Below are 21,461 nucleotides of genomic sequence, written 5' to 3'. Positions count from 1 at the left end.
CACATTGTCTGATAGGATTTTTACGTGTCTGTTTTTTAGACGGGAATGGTTTCTTCTGAGAGCTTCCCAGACTGCGTAAAGTTCTCTGTAGTTTGATGACATCTGACTGATCTCTTCGGGCCACTTGCCCTGAAAGAATCTTCCTCCCAAGTGTGCTCCCCATCCCCACTGACTTGTGTCCGTGGTGATTACCACACAAGGGGTTGAGATCCAAGGAACACCCATTCTTAAGTTGCAGTCTTGAGTCCACCATCTTAGCGACCTTCTTACATTTGTTGATAGCTGTAGCTTTCTGTCTAGTGATGAACGACAACAATCCCATACTGTGAGGACTTGTTCTTGTAATGGCCTTGAGTGAGCCTGAGTCCATCTGACACAAGGGATGCAAGCTGTCATCTTCCCCCAAATTTTCATGGCTTATCTTACAGTAACTGGACTCTTTAGGAACTCTAAAATCATCTTCTTTATCGAGATCCATTTGTCTTTTGGCAAAAAGGATTGTCTGGTTGTAGAATCCAAGAGTACTCCCAGGAATATTTTTCGGGATTCGGGCCTTAGATGCGACTTTTTTCGGTTTACCACCCATCCTAGATGTTCCAATACTGCTATGACCCGATCTCTGTGTTGCAGCAGAATGTCCTCTGTTTGTGCTACTACGAGAAAATCGTCCAAGTATGGAATTATTGTTATTCCTTGGTTTCTTAGGTAAGCCACCACCTCTGCTACCAATTTCGTGAAAATTCTTGGAGCCGATGCTAGACCAAATGGGAGGCATTGAAATTGGAAGTGGCAGGTTTGGTCCGGGAATCTCACCTAGAACCTCAGCAGCTCCTGAGATGAGGGATGCATTGGAACCTGATAATACGCACTCTTCAGATCGAGAGTGCACATTACCGAGTCCTTGCTTATAAGGTGAATGGTTGACCTTATCGACTCCATTCTGAATCTTTTGTACCTGACGTACACAGAGGTTTTAAATTTATTATTGTACTGGTTTCCCCTGACGATTTTGGGATCGAAAAAAGAGAGGAATAGTGACCTGTGCCTATTTCTGGAGAGGGAACTCGAACTATGACCTGGGAGCTGAACAGTTTTTGCAAGTCTGCGAACATTGGGGAGTTTGTAGCTACCACTGTTGGTGCGATACACCTTTGTGGTACGCAAGATATCAGCTCTATTTTGTAACCCTCTGAAATTATATTGAGGACATAACTGTTGTCTGAGATCTGACTCGTTGTTTAGAAAGAGGCTTAGTCTCCCGCCTATACCTATGGCGTCATTGTCATCTTGGTCTATAGCTTGAACCAAAAAGGGAACTTCTTCACCTTCTGTTTTGAGCATAGGAACCTTTGAAGGTCCCCCTGCTGGATCTCCATTGTTCTGTATACTAAGGTTGTCTGCGGGGGGAAGGGGGAGGAAGTGGTCTTTTCCGAAAGGGCTGGAATTTCCTAGGTTTATCCTCCGGGAACCCTTTTTTACTATCTGATGCAGATTCTAAAATGTCATCTAAAGCCTGACCGAAAATCCTGGAGCCTGTGAATGGAATGGCACACAACTTATTTTTAGATGCGTTATCCCCCTACCAAGATCTAAGCCAAATAGCCCTGCGGGTTGCATTAGACAAGGAGCTATTTCTAGCTGCAAATCTAACGGACTCAGCTGAAGTGTCCGCCATAAACGCCGTGGCTGACTTTATGATAGGCAGGGAAGCAATTATATCTGCCCGCAGGGTTTTATTAATTAAATGTTCTTCCAATTGTCCCATCCACAGGAACATGGACCTCGCTGCCGACATGGCTGCGATGTTAGTCTTTATTAGAGCCGCTGAAGTTTCCCAGGCTCGACATAAAAGGATATCTGCCTTGCGGTCCATTGCATCCTTGAGGCTGGATGAATCCTCAAAAGGAATGGAAGTCTTCTTTGCAACCTTGGCTATGGGAACATCTACTTTAGGAATTTCTTCCCAAGTCTTGATCTCTTCTGGATCAAATGGTAGACAGTTTTTAAATTCTCGGGACATCACCAAACTACGTTCCGCATCTTTCCATTCCTGTGATATCATCCGACGAATGTGTTCGCTCACTGGAAACACTGTCTGTTCCTGATATGTGAGACCTCCAAACATCTGATCTTATCTAGATCTTGGACGTGGTTCTTCCTTTATCTGCATAGTATTTCTTACTGCTTGAACCAGCTCTTCCGTGTCTTCCACTGGAAAGTAATAATTTCTTCCTTGCTCCTGCTCTTCCAGTGGCAACTCTCCTTCTTCCTGGTCTGAACCTCTAAATTCCGATTCTTCTTCCGAGGAACCATCCCGATCCTCTTGGTCTGGATCACTTCTTGGTCTCTTATGAGCCGGAACCGGACTGGACAGATCCCGTTGAGACATTGAGGCCAAAGAATTTTGGACCTCCTCCCGGATTAGACTCATCTCAGATAACATCGCCAGTTGTTCATTTCTGACAATCTTAGTAATACAAGAGCTGCAGAGAGCTTTCTTGTATGCTTCTGGAAGCTTCACATTACATATGGAGCACCTCTTAGACTTCGATGATACCTTGCCAGGCTTTTTTGTCTGAGGGAGGGGTGTCTGAGTGGCCTCCTTATCCTAAACATAAGAATAGGAACTGTTCAGTGTGTGTGCGGGCGTATGTACGTACTCTGCGCACTTACCCCTGTCTCCTCACTTCTGGCCTCCATATCTTCTGTTGAGAGATACACAGGATAAATGTGTGATCTCATTAATCAAATAAAGGATATAGCAGCTTCTGCTGCAATCACCCTGTTTCCGGCATTCGTAACAGCTTGGCTAACAAGGACTGCCACAATCGTACCGTGTCCTGTAGCCGAGATACCTCCAAAATATTCAAATTTGGCGCCTTCACCTTCCCTCACACAGAGGAATGCTTGGCAGAATATTTGCGGCCACTCTGGGTCTGAACCTTTAAAAACGCGCACTTCCGCGTTCCACATGGTGGAACGCACGCCGAGATGCCGCCCCCCCGGATATGATGTTACCTTACCCTGAGACGTCACCGGAAGCGCTTTTAGGTATATGAATCCTTACTTCCGCGTTCCACCTTGTGGAACGCATGCTGAGCTTGCTGCTGCCGCCAGATTCTCCTCCATGTGGCGCCTCTTGCTCCCCTGGCGCCTGAACCGAGAACCCCCCACCGGGAGGAAGCGGCTCTACCCAGGAGCTCGTCCGCTCGACTGGTCTCTGGGCAGAGGGACTCCCCATCGGGAAGTTTCTGCCTCGGGCTATTGTCGCGGGGGAAAGATATTGGCCCAGCCGCACGATCCCCCGAGCCCTCCGGATTGGTAAGCTTCTTCGCTGCGTGCTCTCTTGTGTGTCCCTCCATGCAGGCACAGGAAAAACACTGAAGGAAATGGGGCGGAGGGGGACCTTTTAACCTCTCGTGTTGTTTTTCCTGTCCCTGCAAGGAGGAGGAGAACGTCCTCCAATGTGCTGTCAGGGGGACGTCCTGGAAAAATACGGTATAATTTTCATGCACTAGACTATGCTATTTATTTACTGTAGGGTATTTAATCATTGTTTGTCTTTTTTCTTTTCTGTTCAGTGGCCAGTGTGAATGTGCACTTACACGCTGCATGCACACCAGTTTATATCCCAGGTCATACCTTTGGGTTATTTTCAGTCTATTTGCATCATGTGCATATAAAGGTGTGGCCTGCCTTTCCTTTGAGCCGGACATTATATTGATGTGGTCTCCCATGGCTGTGTATCTACTAGTTGGGCCCAGCCCTTATCCACATGCATGTCACTTGGCAAATGGTAAGGTTTTTAATATTAGTTAGGACCGTCCCAATTACGGTCACTGTGGGGTGGTGGGATGGCTTTTGCAATTTTTTTAATCAAAAAACATGTTAACTAAGTAACATACATTATTTTCATGCACTATGCTGTTTATTTATTTACTGCAGGGTATTCAGTCATTATGTTTCTGTGTTTTTTTTGTTCTCAAATAGATCTGGAAAAGGTTGGATGAGTGTTACGGCTCAGCAAAAGTAATATAAAGAGCCTTGTTCAAAAGAATCGATGACTTTGCTAAAATATCTAACAAAGGTCTCCAGAAACTTAGAGAGCTAAGCGACATGCTGAAGGAAGTCCAAGTTGCCAAATACGAGGACGACCTACAGGGACTTGCATTTCTCGACACAGCCAGAGGTGTTAACCCTATAGTCCAGAAGTTGCCCTACAATCTACAGGAGAGGTGGCTCACACATGGTTCCACGTACAAATACAAACACAGCATTCCATTCCCTCCCTTCTCCGTTTTTGTAGACTTCATACACCAACAAGCGAGAATTAGAAACGATCCCAGCTTTGACTTTGCAATACCATATGCCACACCATCACCACCTGCAAATCCACGCAGAACATCTGTGGCAGTACACAAGACTTATGTTTCTTCTTCAGATTCTAATTACAGGTCTGCTGGCTGCTCACAAACAGAAACAAAGGTGCAGGACCCTGACAAGCAGTGCCCACTTCATCAGAAGCCTCATCCTCTCCTGAAATGCAGAGCCTTCAGAGGAAAATCTATGCCAGATCGCAGAAGCTTCCTGAAAGAAAACGGTATCTGCTACAAGTGTTGCTCGTCCACAGCTCATCTCGCCAAGGATTGCAAGGTCAGTGTAAAATGCACAGAATGTGGCACCACAGATCATAACACCGCTCTACACCCTGGCCCAGCTCCATGGAGTACAGAAAACACGCCAGCTAACAGTGAGCATGGCGGGGAGGAAAGGAGCACTGATACAGCTACGCCAGAGATCACTTCACAATGTACCGAGGTCTGCAAAGGGACAATAGACAGTAGGTCCTGTTCCAAAATATGCCTCGTCAGAGTATACCCGAAGGGCCATAGAGACCAAGCTGTAAGACTGTATGCTATCTTGGATGATCAAAGTAATCGATCCTTGGCTAGATCAACGTTCTTTGACCTATTCAACATCAAAGTGCCAAGCACTCCCTACTCCTTAAAGACGTGTGCAGGTACTGTGACAACAGCAGGCAGGAAAGCTACTGACTACCAGATCGAGTCTTTAGACAGGCAATTCTGCCTACCGCTACCTACGATCATCGAATGTAACCAGATCCCAGACAACCGATCTGTAATCCCTACACCAGATGTAGCAATCCATCACGCTCACTTAAAACGAATAGCACACCTTATACCGGAACTCGACCATCAGGCCTAGATAATTCTGCTGTTGGGGAGAGATATCCTGCAGGTTCATAAAGTGAGATGTCATATCAATGGACTCCACAATGCTCCCTATGCCCAAAGGCTAGACCTAGGATGGGTCATAATTGGCAACGTATGCTTGGGACGCATGCATGCCCCATCTTCTGTGACAAGCATGCTGACAAATACATTGGAGAAAGGACGTCCATCTCTGTTTCAACCTTGTAACAATGAGTTCCATGTCAGGGAACTGCCATACAGCATCCAACTGCCCAACCATCTAATAGACTTTACTCACGACAGCAGTATAGTGTCGGGAAGCTATGAGGATCAGTTAGGGTGCACAGTCTTCCAGAGAACTAAGCAGGACAACCAAGTGGCAATGTCGGTAGAAGACAAGTTGTTCTTAGAGGTAATGGACAAGGGACTCGTTAAAGATGAGACCAACAGCTGGGTCACACCTCTTCCCTTCAAAACCCACAGACCACGTCTACCGAACAACAGAAATCAGGCATTACAACGTTTCTCCTCTCTCAAACGTAATCTGCAAAAGAAACCAGAGATGAAAGATCACTTTTTCTCCTTCATGTCAAAGATTTTTGAAAACTGTCACGCAGAACTAGCTCCCACTCTCAAAGACTCTGAAGAATGCTGGTTCCTACCCATGTTCGGAGTATACCACCCTAAGAAACCAGGCCAGATCAGAGTCGTGTTTGATTCCAGTGCTAAGTTTAATGATGTCTCCCTGAATGACGTTCTACTGACAGGACCAGACCTCAATAACTACTGGGTGTACTTATGCGCTTCCGTAAGGGTTCCATTGCCTTCATCGCTGACATCCAGCAAATGTTCCATTGTTTCCTTGTGAGAGAGACAGGAACTTCCTAAGATTCTTCTGGTACAGAGACAATGATCCTACTAAAGAAGTCACGGAGTATCGCATGAGAGTGCACATCTTTGGCAACAGTCCTTCCCCTGCAGTCGCCATTTACGGACTCAAAAGGTCGGCTCAGGAAGGAGAAGCAGAATACGGAGCAGATGTCAGACAATTCATAGAAAAGGACTTTTATGTCGACGACTGTCTAAAAGCCATGCGTTCAAATGAGACTGCCATCAGTCTTCTCAGGAGAGCTCAGGACATGCTTGCCTGCTCGAACCTTAGGCTTCATAAAATAGCCTCAAACAGCCAAGAACTCATGGAAGCGTTCCCTTCTCAAGACCTATGTAATGGTCTCAGAGACCTGGGGTCAGACCCCGCACCAATGCAACGCAGCCTCGGGCTTCTCTGGAATCTACAGACACTTTCACCTTTCAGGTCAGCCAGGAAGAAAGGCCTTTCACACGTAGAGGCGTCCTGTCTACCATCAACAGTCTGTACGATCCCTTGGGTTTCGCATCTCCTGTTACTATACAAGGCAAGGCCCTACTAAGAGACTTAACTAGGGAAACATCTGACTGGGATGCACCTCTGCCAACTGATAAGAGGATCCAGTGGGAAGAGTGGAAGAACTCGTTAGCAGCACTCTCCAACCTGCATGTGCCGAGACCATACACCCCTGTGCCATCTACTGAGATACAGAGCCAAAGACTGTACGTATTTGCAGATGCTTCTGTCAAAGCAATTGGCGCTGTTGCCTACCTCAAAACTGTAGACTCCAAATGTCAGTGTAGTAACCCAAGAGAAAAATGGACACAATGAGCTAAAATATAACAATTTTATTGAAAGAACCATATATATCAATTTAACAAATGTAGAGAATAAAAACCAAATGACAAGATGCAAAAATGAGATAAAAGAGGCGACACTAGTACCACACACGGCACAAATGATATATAAATAGAGCAAAAAGAATATTATTGCAAACAAATATCTTGATACAAAAACTACCAATACAAAACAGCCCTAAATAAAGACCATATACAATGCAAAATGCAGATAGTGAAGGTCAAGCTGTCAAATTAAGTATGCAAATATATGGCAGGAAAAGTAATCAGTGTATGATATACATGTTCACATAATGAGTACTAATACAGGACGATAAACACTATGAAATGCGGAGAATAAATTAGAATAAAGTGCCTAGTGCAGATATATATATATACTGAGAAGTAACCAATACCATCAGTGGAGAGCTCAGTATATATTGAAAGTGGCAAAGTGTACTATATGGCATAAGTAAGCCAAGACCGAAGGTATGGGTAAAGATAGGTCATCTAGGGAGAATCCCATATAATAGAATAGGACCTAAGGTCTGCCACCAGAATATATAAAAAATGAAAATGCATACATAGAGTACCGACCTGTAGACGTGTGCGGGAGAGGGAGCCCCGACGCGCGTTTCGCATATATTGCTTCCTCGGGGGGCGCTAGTGTAGGAAGAAGTGGAGGTCTCTTTATAGCCCAAGCGGTAATGTCAGCGCGTGTCTCAGCACAGCACTCGCCGGAAGCGGCAGAGTCGGCGTCCAACGTCATGAAACCGCGCCCCGCACTGACGCGTCAGTGGGAGGGGCCGGAGACGTGACGCAAATAGGACGCGTATCCACGGCAACCAGGACAAGCCGGCCGAGACATGCGCACACCGCTGGGGGCAGAGATGAAGGAAGGAGGCGGCCGTACAAAGAGTGCCGGTCTGATGAGAACTGGGGACAACGGATGCACAAGCTGAAACAGTGCAAAAGGAAGGTGAAGAGAAGTATGCGAGATTGCGGTGCATATGTATAATGGGAGGATAAGTCCTACAAGAGGGAAATGCACTGCTGATAAACAAGGGGCGCTGTAATGTGAGAGACATTATTAAATAGGGCTATTAGGAAGGGGACACTGTTGAATAGAAGGGGGAAGCTCCAAGTACCTAGAAACTATGTGATGTGCGTAATAAGGTGCAAATGTATACAGATACATATAAGATATACTACATAATAAAATGCACAGGTAAAACGGATTACCCTGCAATGCAATGTGGATGAACAGTGAAAATGACAGTGAATCATGCCAAAAATATATTGGAAGGTGACAGTATATATACATGTGAATGTAGGAAACATATATATATGCAGTCCTATAAGAACCAAAGGGGAACAGCGACAAATAACCAAATACAATAAGATAATAAAGGACGCAGGAACACGATGAAAGACGGTGAACTTTATCCTCAGCTACATCATAAACAAGAAGAAGTGTCAGTAAACGTCTCCTGAGATCGAAGGGATGAAACAACACATAATGAAGACAATCTGTTAAAATAAGAGAAAAGACAATGAGTATCAAAGAAAAATTTAAAAACCACAAAACACTAGACTAAAAAAGGTTTTATATAGAAAGTACTAAACTAATCATAAACCTATAAAAAAACCTTTTATAAAAATGGGACAAAACTAAGGACCTCATTAAGGCCCTTGGGACGAATGCAATCGATACGAACTATCCACTGTGCCTCTAGCTGGGCAAGACGTTTCTTCATATCTCCGCCGCGGCCATCAGCCAACACCCGATCAATGCCACGTATCATCAGTAACTGGCTGTTGCAGCCATGTTTTTCTTTAAAATGTCTGGGTATTGGCTTCAAGAATTCATCAGCCGATGAGTTCAATGCCGCTTTTATGTCCCGGATGTGTTCCCTGGTTCTAACTCGTAGCTGACGTGATGTAAGGCCCACGTAAATGAGTCCACAGGGACACGTGGCGTAATACACCACATGATCAGTGGAACAAGTGATGTGCTGGGTTATCCGAAATTCCTTGGATCCGAGATCATGCGAGATGTGCATGACTTTAAGACCAACTCAGTGTATAAGTGGCACAAACCTCGATCCTCAATTAGATCTTCATCCATTTCATCTCAGTCCTCGGCCGAGGGTGGTACTGATGTCCTGGATGTACAACGTTTTTCATCTACTGGTAGGAACAAACGTAAGGGCACAAATTACAACCGGAAGTATAACTCCTCTAAACGCCCCCATAATAATGTGGCTGGATCATCCAAAATGCAGGTAGTTAATCTTTCCTCTATCACTCTCACAGATGCACAGTTGGAAGTTTTGAGCCTTGGTTTGTCTTTCTCGCCTACCTCATCCTTTAATTTTTTCACAGCCGTGAAAGATCTTCATTTATTCGCTAGGAAACTTGTACTTCACAAGTTACATCAAAAGAAGAATTCGGATAACATATTATGGACAACTGAGGAGCGGGAAACCATTGCAATCCTTAATGAATTATGTGAGGAATCTCAACCTGTGGCCTCAAGAAGTAAGTTCACACTACCTAAGCCAAAACGCTTTCCCCCTTTGAATCTTTTCCCTGAGATTGAGACATTTGTTAAAGTGGTAACTGAAGATCTCAGGAAAATTCCAGTGGAGTCACAACATGACAACCTGACTCGGGGGCAACGACAGGCACTAACTGAATTACGCTCCTTGAAACAAGTATTAATCAAGCCTGCCGACAAAGGCGGGAATGTTGTTTTGTGGCCCACTGAGATGTATGAAAAAGAGGCATTCCGACAATTACGTGATGAGGATACATACAGAAGATTGAGTTTCAATCCTACCTCTGTCTTTCAGGCCGAATTGTATGATATATTGGATGAAGCATTTACCGATGGCTTAATTACAAAGGATTTGAGGGATGGCTTGATCCCTGATGCACCACGCACACCCTGCCTGTACTTGCTGCCAAAAATCCACAAGAACCCGATGTGCCCAAGTGGTCGACCTATTGTTTCCGGAAATGGGGGACTTACTGAGAATATTGGTAAGATGTTGGATTTTTACCTTAAACCGATTGTTGAGACCCTACCATCCTATCTTAGAGATACAGGAGACATTCTATCAAAGATACTGAATATTAATATGGAACCTGATATGTGGTTAGTCACATTAGACGTGGAGTCTCTTTACACCTCCATTAGGCATGCAGATGGCATGGAGGCAGTAAACTTTTTTCTTAGCAATTCTGACATCGACGACCACCTTAACAGATTTCTGTTATCTCTACTGGATTTTGCGCTGACTCACAATTTTTTTATTTTTAAGGAGGCACTCTACCTACAGCTCCAGGGAACAGCCATGGGGGCGGCCTTTGCGCCGTCCTATGCGTGTCTGTTCCTGGGGCTGTGGGAGAGAAAAGTTTTCATCACGGATGCTACTCCACTATCGTCTAACATACTCATGTGGACAAGATATATAGACGATATCTTTGCAATTTGGCAGGGCACCGAAAGAGATTTGTTAAAGTTTGTTGAAGAATTAAATACCAACGATTCTAATATTAAACTCACCTGCCATTACAGCCGTGACAGCGTTGACTTCCTTGATGTGCGTATCCATAAGGGTGATGATGACCTACTACAGAGTGACCTACATCGGAAGGAGACATCGGTCAACAGTCTGCTACACTCCTCATCTGCCCACCCAAGACATCTTAAGAACAGTATCCCCTATGGACAATTTCTTAGAGCAAAACGTATCTGTTCTCAGGAGACAGCTTACCAAAAACAAGCAGAAGATATCTCTAATCGGTTCCTGGATCGAGGATACTCATCGAGGGTGGTCAGACGATGCAAGAGGAGAGCCTCCCGGATTGATAGGACGAGTCTCTTGCGGCCCAAAAGGGAATCTCAAACATCCAACCAGGTGAGATTTATAGCCACCTATTCAAATAAATCCACAATGGTAAGGGACATCTTGAGCAAATATTGGCCCATCATTAAATATGACACAACACTTACCAATTGTCTCACCAACCAACCCTCCATAACGTATCGCAGGAATAAAAATCTCCGCGATTTGTTAACCCACAGTTACTACAAAGGTCAGGAATCTAAATGTGCCTTTGGCTCTAAGGGTCTCAGATGGGGTTTTTTCCCCTGCCGCGACTGCACTGCATGCAAGAATCTGGAACGTTGTTTCTCCTGCCTCTCTAGCGATGGATCCAAGGAATTTCGGATAACCCAGCACATCACTTGTTCCACTGATCATGTGGTGTATTACGCCACGTGTCCCTGTGGACTCATTTACGTGGGCCTTACATCACGTCAGCTACGAGTTAGAACCAGGGAACACATCCGGGACATAAAAGCGGCATTGAACTCATCGGCTGATGAATTCTTGAAGCCAATACCCAGACATTTTAAAGAAAAACATGGCTGCAACAGCCAGTTACTGATGATACGTGGCATTGATCGGGTGTTGGCTGATGGCCGCGGCGGAGATATGAAGAAACGTCTTGCCCAGCTAGAGGCACAGTGGATAGTTCGTATCGATTGCATTCGTCCCAAGGGCCTTAATGAGGTCCTTAGTTTTGTCCCATTTTTATAAAAGGTTTTTTTATAGGTTTATGATTAGTTTAGTACTTTCTATATAAAACCTTTTTTAGTCTAGTGTTTTGTGGTTTTTAAATTTTTCTTTGATACTCATTGTCTTTTCTCTTATTTTAACAGATTGTCTTCATTATGTGTTGTTTCATCCCTTCGATCTCAGGAGACGTTTACTGACACTTCTTCTTGTTTATGATGTAGCTGAGGATAAAGTTCACCGTCTTTCATCGTGTTCCTGCGTCCTTTATTATCTTATTGTATTTGGTTATTTGTCGCTGTTCCCCTTTGGTTCTTATAGGACTGCATATATATATGTTTCCTACATTCACATGTATATATACTGTCACCTTCCAATATATTTTTGGCATGATTCACTGTCATTTTCACTGTTCATCCACATTGCATTGCAGGGTAATCCGTTTTACCTGTGCATTTTATTATGTAGTATATCTTATATGTATCTGTATACATTTGCACCTTATTACGCACATCACATAGTTTCTAGGTACTTGGAGCTTCCCCCTTCTATTCAACAGTGTCCCCTTCCTAATAGCCCTATTTAATGTCTCTCACATTACAGCGCCCCTTGTTTATCAGCAGTGCATTTCCCTCTTGTAGGACTTATCCTCCCATTATACATATGCACCGCAATCTCGCATACTTCTCTTCACCTTCCTTTTGCACTGTTTCAGCTTGTGCATCCGTTGTCCCCAGTTCTCATCAGACCGGCACTCTTTGTACGGCCGCCTCCTTCCTTCATCTCTGCCCCCAGCGGTGTGCGCATGTCTCGGCCGGCTTGTCCTGGTTGCCGTGGATACGCGTCCTATTTGCGTCACGTCTCCGGCCCCTCCCACTGACGCGTCAGTGCGGGGCGCGGTTTCATGACGTTGGACGCCGACTCTGCCGCTTCCGGCGAGTGCTGTGCTGAGACACGCGCCGACATTACCGCTTGGGCTATAAAGAGACCTCCACTTCTTCCTACACTAGCGCCCCCCGAGGAAGCAATATATGCGAAACGCGCGTCGGGGCTCCCTCTCCCGCACACGTCTACAGGTCGGTACTCTATGTATGCATTTTCATTTTTTATATATTCTGGTGGCAGACCTTAGGTCCTATTCTATTATATGGGATTCTCCCTAGATGACCTATCTTTACCCATACCTTCGGTCTTGGCTTACTTATGCCATATAGTACACTTTGCCACTTTCAATATATACTGAGCTCTCCACTGATGGTATTGGTTACTTCTCAGTATATATATATATCTGCACTAGGCACTTTATTCTAATTTATTCTCCGCATTTCATAGTGTTTATCGTCCTGTATTAGTACTCATTATGTGAACATGTATATCATACACGGATTACTTTTCCTGCCATATATTTGCATACTTAATTTGACAGCTTGACCTTCACTATCTGCATTTTGCATTGTATATGGTCTTTATTTAGGGCTGTTTTGTATTGGTAGTTTTTGTATCAAGATATTTGTTTGCAATAATATTCTTTTTGCTCTATTTATATATCATTTGTGCCGTGTGTGGTACTAGTGTCGCCTCTTTTATCTCATTTTTGCATCTTGTCATTTGGTTTTTATTCTCTACATTTGTTAAATTGATATATATGGTTCTTTCAATAAAATTGTTATATTTTAGCTCATTGTGTCCATTTTTCTCTTGGGTTACTATATTAGTTATTATGGCGGAGCTTTTTACCTCTGGTGCCCTGTTTATAGGTTTACTGATCCAAATGTCAGTGCCACATTGGTTTCGTCATGGGAAAGGCCAAACTCACACCACAACCAGAGCACACTATACCCAGGTTAGAGCTTTGTGCCGCAGTCTTAGCCGTTGAGTTAGCGGAGTTCATCGCATCCGAAATGGATATCGACCTGACACAGGCTAAGTTCTACTCAGACAGCAAAGTAGTCCTGGGATATATCCACAACAAAACCAGGCGATTCTACGTTTATGTCAATAACAGAGTGCTACGAATCAGGAGATCAGTTCATCCAAAGCAGTGGCATTACATACCCACAGACCAGAATCCCGCAGATCATGCAACTAGAGCAGTTGACGCAAGTCGACTAGGAAGCACAACGTGGCTCTCTGGACCAAAACTATTGTACATTGAGGAATGTTTTCCGGACATCTTTGAACTAGTAGGAGAGGACTCAGATGCTGAAATCTGCCCTCAGGTGTCTACACTACATACAATGACCTCTGTTATCCAGCTTGGATCTTGCAGGTTTGACAGATTCTCAAGTTGGAAGTCACTTACTCGAGCCATTACCTGCCTGACTCATATAGCTCGCTCATTCAGGACCACCAGAACTCGTGACATGGAAAAATGTAAAGGAGCAGCGAGGCTTACCCACGAAAGCCTAATCACCTTCATGGCTGAAGCTATAATCAATGCAAGACCCCTGGTTCCAGTTCCTAACGACCCTGAGGAGCCCTTGTTATTGACTCCAGCTACTCTACTTACCCAGAAAACGGGACTGTCCAGTGCCCCTCCAGGAGGATTCGACGCTAAGGACCTCTACAAGCGCCAATGGAGACAGGTACAAAGTCTTGCAAATACTTTCTGGGACAGGTGGCGCAAACAATATTTGTCTACCCTGCAGCCACGTGCGAAGTGGCAATCTACTAAACCTAATCTGAACATAGGTGATCTTGTTCTTGTGAAAGACTGTCAGATTCACCGGAACCAGTGGACACTTGGTCTAGTTACCGCAACGTTCCCGAGCAAGGACGGCAACGTCCGCAAAGTTGAGCTAAGGATGACCAAAGGGAATGAACCTAAGACATTTTCCAGACCGGTATCTGAACTGGTCCTATTGTTGCCTTCGGAATAAGGAGTAGTGACATCCTTTGATGCCAGACGGGGAGTGTTCTGTCTCCGCCATCAAATATTGTTACCCTGATTATTTGTTTGCATAATTGCAGGTTTCTCAGTATGGATATATTTATACCTTTATTTGTTTGTGATGCTTTGGCTCCCTCTAGCGGTCAGAGTTATGTTGGCAGTTCCATTTTTCTGTTTTTGTATTATCCATGACGGCTCGTTTTTTGCGGGACAAGATGACATTTTCAGCGTTATTATGGTTATTTATATCTGTTTTTTTGATTGCGTGTTATTCCACTTTTTGTTCGGCAGTATTATAATAAAGCGTTTTTTGCCTCTTTTTCTTACGGTGTTTACTGAAGGGGTTAACTAGTGGGACAGTTTTATAGGTTGGGTCGTTACGGACGCGGCGATACTAAATATGTGTACTTTTATTGTTTTTTTTAATTTAGATAAAGAAATGTATTTATGGGAATAATATATATATTTTTTTCTTTATTTAGGAATTTTTTTTTTTACACATGTGGAAATTTTTTTTTTTTACTTTGTCCCGGTGGGGACATCACAGATCGCTGATCTGACAGTTTGCACAGCACTGTCAGATCAGCGATCTGACTTAAAGCACTGCAGGCTTACCAAGCGCCTGCTCTAAGCAGGCACTTGGTAAGCCACCTCCCTCCCTGCAGGACCCGGATGCCGCAGCCATCTTGGAGCTGGGCCTGCTGCAGGGAGGAGAGGTAAGAGACCCTCGCAGCAACGCCATCACATCGCATTGCTGCGGGGGTCTCAGGGAAGCCCGCAGGGAGCCCCCTCCCTGCGCGATGCTTCCCTATACCGCCGGCACACTGCGATCATGTTTGATCGCGGTGTGTCGGGGGTTAATGTGCCGGGGGCGGTCCGTGACAGCTTCTGGCACATAGTGCCAGATGTCAGCTGCGATAGGCAGCTGACACCCGGCCGAGATGCCCCCGTGAGTGCGGCCGATCGCGTATGACGTACTATCCCGTCTGTGGTCATACGAGCCCACCCCACGTCGACGGGATAGTACGTCATATATCAGAAAGGGGTTAAATGCACTTTTGCTTCTGATTTAGTTACAGAAGGGTTTTTTGCTCATATTGTTTAATGTAGGTTTTGTATAGTATATTTATGGTATATCCCTGAAATGTAGTAATGAAAACCTTTGGCACTCAACAAGTCCACAATTCTTTGTTCTCAATTTCAAATTTATTTAGGCAGCCAGCAAAAAATGTATAACAGACAAATAATCCAACGTTTCGGCATACATTGCCCTTTTCAAGGTAGTCTGCATATACTGTATAACGGTCCTAATTTATTAGTTGCCAGCATGGCATAGAGTAAGGACGCGAGATCTCGCTCTGGGCCACGCGCCAGCTCTTCAATCTTTGCAGTTATGCGTCCTTCCTCTATGCCATGCTGGCAACTAATAAATTAGGACCGCTATACAGTATATGCAGACTACCTTGAAAAAGGCAATGTATGCCGAAACGTTGGATTATTTGTCTGTTATACATTTTTTGCTGGCTGCCTAAATAAATTTGAAATTGAGAACAAAGAATTGTGGACTTGTTGAGTGCCAAAGGTTTTCATTACTACATTTGGATTTTTTCCTTTGAGCACCACACTATTTGTTGAGTGCACCACTCTTGACCTGACTATATCCCTGAAACACTCCACGAGTCTTAAATGGAGTACAGTATATACTCGAGTATAAGCCGACCCCCCTAATTTTGCCACAAAAAACTGGGAAAACTTAATGTCTCAAGTATAAGCCTAGGGTGGAAAATGCAGCAGCTACTGGTAAATTTCAAAAATAAAAATAGATACCAATAAACGTAAAATTAATTGAGAAATCAGTAGGTTAAGTGTTTTTGAATATCCATATTGAATCAGGAGCCCCATATAATGCTCCATACAGTTTATGATGGGCTCCATAAGATGCTCCATATTAAAATATGCCCCATATAATGCTGCACAAATGTTGATTATGACCCCATAAGATGCTCTATACAGATAATTGGCCCATATAATGCTGCACATGGCCCCATAAGATGCTCCATACAGATATTTGCCCCATAAAATGCTGCACATGGCCCAATAAGGCCTCTTTCACACTTCCGTCAGTACGGGTCGGTCGCAATGCGTCGAGCCGACAGACGTTGTGAAAGTTTTGCACGACGTGGGCAGCGGATGCAGTTTTTCGACGCATCCACTGCCCATTCTGCAGGCCGGGGAGGGGGCTACGTATGCGCGGCCGAAAATGGAGGACGCGACGGACAAAAAAAAAAAAAAAACGTTCACTTGAACGTTTTTTGTGACGACGGTCCGCCAAAACCACCACCTGCTCTGCGTTCCACCGCCGACGTGTCTTCCAGTCCTCTGCACTAATGTTCAGGCAGAGGGCGGCACGCACTAATCTCATCATCGCGCCCTCTGACCTAAGCGTCACTGCAGAGGACTCGGAAGACGCAGCGGCGCCGACGGTGGAGCGGGGAGCAGGTGAATATCACGCCCTGCGTTATACTCACCTGCTCCTGGTAACGTCTCTGCACGTCTGTTCCCCGGCGTCGGCAGCTTTTTCCTGTAGTGAGCGGTCACATGGTACCGCTCATTACAGTAATGAATATGCAGCTCCACCCCTTTGGGAGTGGGGTCCATATTCATTACTGTAATGAGCGGTACCATGTGACCGCTCACTACAGGAAGAAGTTGCCGGCGCCGGGGAAAAGGTGAGTATTATTACACAGCTCCGCTCCCCCTTCCCTGCCAACCCCTGGGTATGAATCGAGAGTAAGCCTAGGGGGTTACTTTCAGCCCAAAAAAGTGGGCTGAAAATCTCGGCTTATACGGTAATTATTTGTGTTAATTTTATGTACACAAAATTTAACATCCTGAAGTCAAACAAATCAGAAGTGAAAAAAAGATAAGACATTCGCAAAAGTTTATTTATTGCAGGTAATATATTCAGGTTTTGTTTATTAGCATCTACAAGAATGTTGCATTCTGAAAGAAAATACAGTTATCCCGTAATACCTCAGGGCTTTCCTAGAAACCTAAAATAGTTACACAATGAACTGGTTCTTGTGCATGGTATGGATCAACTGATCATTAAGAGGCAATATATGTACAAACAGATATAAACACAGTCTACTCGCAAAAATAACGGAGTACATCACAAATGTTCGTGGCTTCTTCAGCAAAAAAAAGTAACAGCAGGAAATACTATTGCTGAAATACTTAATTTACAACAAGCGAACAGTCTTTCCAGTCACTGTTAAATAGTCTTCATCTGCCAGTGCATGCAAAGCTTCATCAAACATGTCCTTTGTAATCGCCTGCACACAAAAAAAGTAAAAGTTTGATAATAGATTCATGAAATGTTTATTATACACAAATTGTAAAAATACATAAAAATATAGTAACATCACACTGACATGAACTGCAGTATACAGATATCAGGAGTACTGTCACTCAGTTTTCAGTAACTTCCAATAGAAATATACTTACTTGCCTTACTAATACTGTGACATCCCTCTTTCAGTGTGGCACAAGAACCTCAGCAGCTCTCTGTGCTTCCTCTTCTGGCTAAGAAGATGACTGCTGCAGAAAATGACTGACCACAACTGATAGGATGCAGCAGTCAAATGTCTGTATAGCTAGAACAGGATGTACGAAGACTGACTGTACATCCTATTCCCAAACAGACCTGTAACCAATGCAACTGAGCATCGTCAGCAGCCAGTTATTCACCTGATGCGTATGTAACCAATACAGTCAAAAACCACAAGAGTAGCATTGGACCTGGACAGTGCTGGAAGAGAAGTGACAGGGGGATCATCCAGTATCAGCAAGAGTATACATAAACTTAACTGATTTTTTTGTAAGATTAATGCTAAAAATGCCCTTTCGAAGTACTGATTAACCCCTTCATGACCAGGGGATTTTTCGTTTTTCCGTGTTCGTTTTTCGCTCCCCTCCTTCCCAGAGCCATAACTTTTTTATTTTTCCGTCAATTTGGCCATGTGAGGGCTTATTTTTTGCGGGACGAGTTGTACTTTTGAACGACATCATTGGTTTTAACATGTCGTGTACTAGAAAACGGGAAAAAAATTCCAAGTGCGGTGAAATTGCAAAAAAAGTGCAATCCCACATTGGTTTTTTGTTTGGCTTTTTTGCTAGGTTCACTAAATGCTAAAAATGACCTGCCATTATGATTCTCCAGGTCATTACGAGTTCATAGACACCAAACATGACTAGGTTATTTTTTATCTAAGTGGTGAAAAAAAATTCCAAACTTTGCTAAAAAAAAAAAAAAAAAAAAAAATTGCGCCATTTTCCGATACTCGTAGCGTCTCCATTTTTCGTGATCTGGGGTCGGTTGAGGGCTTATTTTTTGCGTGCCGAGATGACGTTTTTAATGATAGCATTTCGGTGCAGATACGTTCTTTTGATCGCCCGTTATTGCATTTTAATGCAATGTCGCGGCGACCAAAAAAACGTAATTCTGGCGTTTCGAGTTTTTTTCCCGCTACGCTGTTTAGCGATCAGGTTAATACTTTTTTTTATTTGATAGATCGGGCAATTCTGAGCGCGGCGATACCAAATATGCGTAGATTTGATATTTTTTTTATTGATTTATTTTGATTGGGGCGAAAGGGGGGTGATTTAAACTTTTATGTTTTTTTTATTTTTTTCACATTTTTTTAAACTTTTTTTTTTAACTTTTGCCATGCTTCAATAGCCTCCATGAGAGGCTAGAAGCAGGCACAAGCCGATCGGCTCTGCTACATAGCAGCGATCTGCTGATCGCTGCTATGTAGCAGAATTGCACGTGTGCTGTGAGCGCCGACCACAGGGTGGCGCTCACAGCGACGGGCAATCAGTAACCATAGAGGTCTCAAGGACCTCTATGGCTACAATGGAGACGCATCGCCGACCCCCGGACATGTGACGGGGGTCGGCGATGACGTCATTTCCGGCCGCCCGGCCGGAAGCGGTAGTTAAATGCCGCTGTCTGCGTTTGGCAGCGGCATTTAACTAGTTAATAGGTGCGGGCAGATCGCGATTCTGCCCGCGCCTATTACGGGCACATGTCAGCTGTTCAAAACAGCTGACATGTCCCGGCTTTGGTGCGGGCTCACCGCGGAGCCCTGCATCAAAGCAGGGGAGCCGGCATCGGACGGTATAGTACGTCCGATGCCGGTAAGGGGTTAAGGATATTGTGCAGCTACAGATCTTGTTCTCATGCTAAAATTGATATATTTCCACATTGGACCAGTCCTGATGGTTCTGTGCCTCATACATGACTTATGAGACAAGGCTATAGCAAGTTAATTGTAAAATCTGAGTCATTTGTGGATGTTATGGAAGGACTAACTTTTTTTTTTTTTTTTTTAAACTGAGACCAATGTATCATGACTTGATTTTTTTGTGCTCTTTTTCTTCCCTTCTTGTAAAGGTCACAACTATTTTTCCATTAACAGTCAGGGATTTTTTTTGTAGGAAAAGTTGAAATGTGTTATTTAAAACTACAATATAATGACTGAAAAGCAGTGAGAAAAAAAAAATTAAAGTGGTGTAATATGGTGGGGGGAAAAAAGCATCAGAATATCTTAGTTTTGCCTCACTGGCTTTAATTATGTAGTATTGTAATGAGGGAAAAAATGAAATGGCAGTACAAATCAAGTTTCAACTGGGAAAAGAGGGGGTTATTTCAATTTATATTTAATATTTTGCAAAAACAAAATGTTATAGTCCCTTAGGGTACTTGAACCAGCAATGATTTTAGTATTATATACTCCAGCGCACAAGTTAAAATTGATGTTATCTTGGAAGAGACAAAAAAAGAAAAAATTGGAGAGGGAGAGAGAAAAAAAAAAAAAGGGAGAGAGGGAAGATATGAGCGATTTCAAATATTTGTAATATTTTCTATGACACGGGGGAAGGATGGGTGCGTTATTGACAAAGGAATTTTTAATGGTTAAACAGGAAGAGGCGGGAATGGTAGGGGCCTGTTGCTCATGACAAATTTACATTACATGGTCTGATTTAAAGATAAATCATCAACTTACTGCATCAGACTGCCCCCGAAGATCCTCAAACAACTGCTGGTACTTCAATGCTGGAGTTTTGCCCTTAGACTGGATCAGTTTTTTCAGGGCCTGAGCAAGTTCCTCTTTGCGTTTGCGAGCAGTCGCACTCATTCCTAGAAAATTCAGATTATTAAAGGTGAGAAGAATAGTTGATGTCACAGTTCCCCCTCTTCCATTAAAGAGGTGCTACACAAACAGTTCACATTCATTGGCCGAATGCTAAGGGGACTTTTGGTTGAGATAAATAAAGTGAAGTTACAATGAATTTATATAAACAAGTTGTACACAATTGGCATTAAATAAAAACCGATGGGACAGAAGTGAAGACATTTCCTGTACAATCGTGCAACATGCAGCATCTTTGATACCATCAGACACAAAGCTGTCCCTTTAGGGAACCATGGGATCCATTAATTCAAGTAACAGTGACTATTTTCATATGATGAAGTCAGTCACAGAGTGAGCTATAGTGAAATTACTTTCATGGAGAAAAAAAAAAGAGCAGCTTTGATTAATATGAAACACTGAAGCTTACTATACCTGTAGTAAGAATTGAGATATCTACAATGCCGGTTCTTGGATCTGTTGCAGATTGTTTTAAAGCTTCACGATGAAGACGTTTAGCTTCTTCTACATCAATAGTTTCCACTTTACTAGAAAATCGCACTTTGGCATGAGATTCAGAAAGACGAATAAGAGACTCCAACTGCCTTGGATAAGCGGATACCATCCCACGGCCACTGCCAATTTTTCTCATGTCTACATAAGCCTTTTTTATTTAACAAAGAAGAAAAAAAAAGTATTACACCTAATTTTTGTTACAAGAAAAAGGTGCTGAAGAAACATTTCAAAGTAGAGCATGTACAATTCCATTGTTGATATTAAGTCACCACGTAGTGATATTTTTGAAGTGTACTTAAACTAAGAATAAATAACTATACCTACATTGTTCAATTCTTTTAACAGCACACTTACA

At 43.5% G+C, this 21,461-nt stretch overlaps 2 protein-coding genes across 2 annotated transcripts in view; one reads left to right on the top strand and one right to left on the bottom strand.

Moving 5' to 3' along the window:
- The first annotated feature begins 8,965 nt into the window (after positions 1-8,965).
- On the top strand, positions 8,966-12,084 carry LOC138642285 (uncharacterized). Its single transcript, XM_069730364.1, has 4 exons — positions 8,966-9,122; positions 9,303-9,962; positions 10,501-10,843; positions 11,650-12,084. Exons 1-4 carry the CDS (start codon positions 8,966-8,968, stop codon positions 11,720-11,722), a joined length of 1,233 nt encoding a protein of 410 aa, XP_069586465.1. The 3' UTR covers positions 11,723-12,084.
- Positions 12,085-17,317: 5,233 nt separating this feature from the next.
- Positions 17,318-21,461, bottom strand: part of MCM4 (minichromosome maintenance complex component 4) — a 57,617-nt gene continuing 53,473 nt past the window's right edge. Inside the window, exons 15-17 of the mRNA XM_069731311.1 lie at positions 21,026-21,254; positions 20,465-20,598; positions 17,318-17,728 (exon numbers count right to left, since the gene is read on the bottom strand). Coding sequence (XP_069587412.1) covers positions 17,636-17,728; positions 20,465-20,598; positions 21,026-21,254 — 456 coding nt within the window. The 3' untranslated portion in view covers positions 17,318-17,635. The remainder of the gene's footprint in view (positions 17,729-20,464; positions 20,599-21,025; positions 21,255-21,461) is intronic.

This window comes from Ranitomeya imitator, chromosome 6 (assembly GCF_032444005.1).
Source record: "Ranitomeya imitator isolate aRanImi1 chromosome 6, aRanImi1.pri, whole genome shotgun sequence".
NCBI classification, from domain to species: domain Eukaryota; kingdom Metazoa; phylum Chordata; class Amphibia; order Anura; family Dendrobatidae; genus Ranitomeya; species Ranitomeya imitator.
The sequence above is the reverse complement of the archived record's forward strand: the minus strand, read 5'-3'. Positions and strand labels throughout refer to the sequence as shown.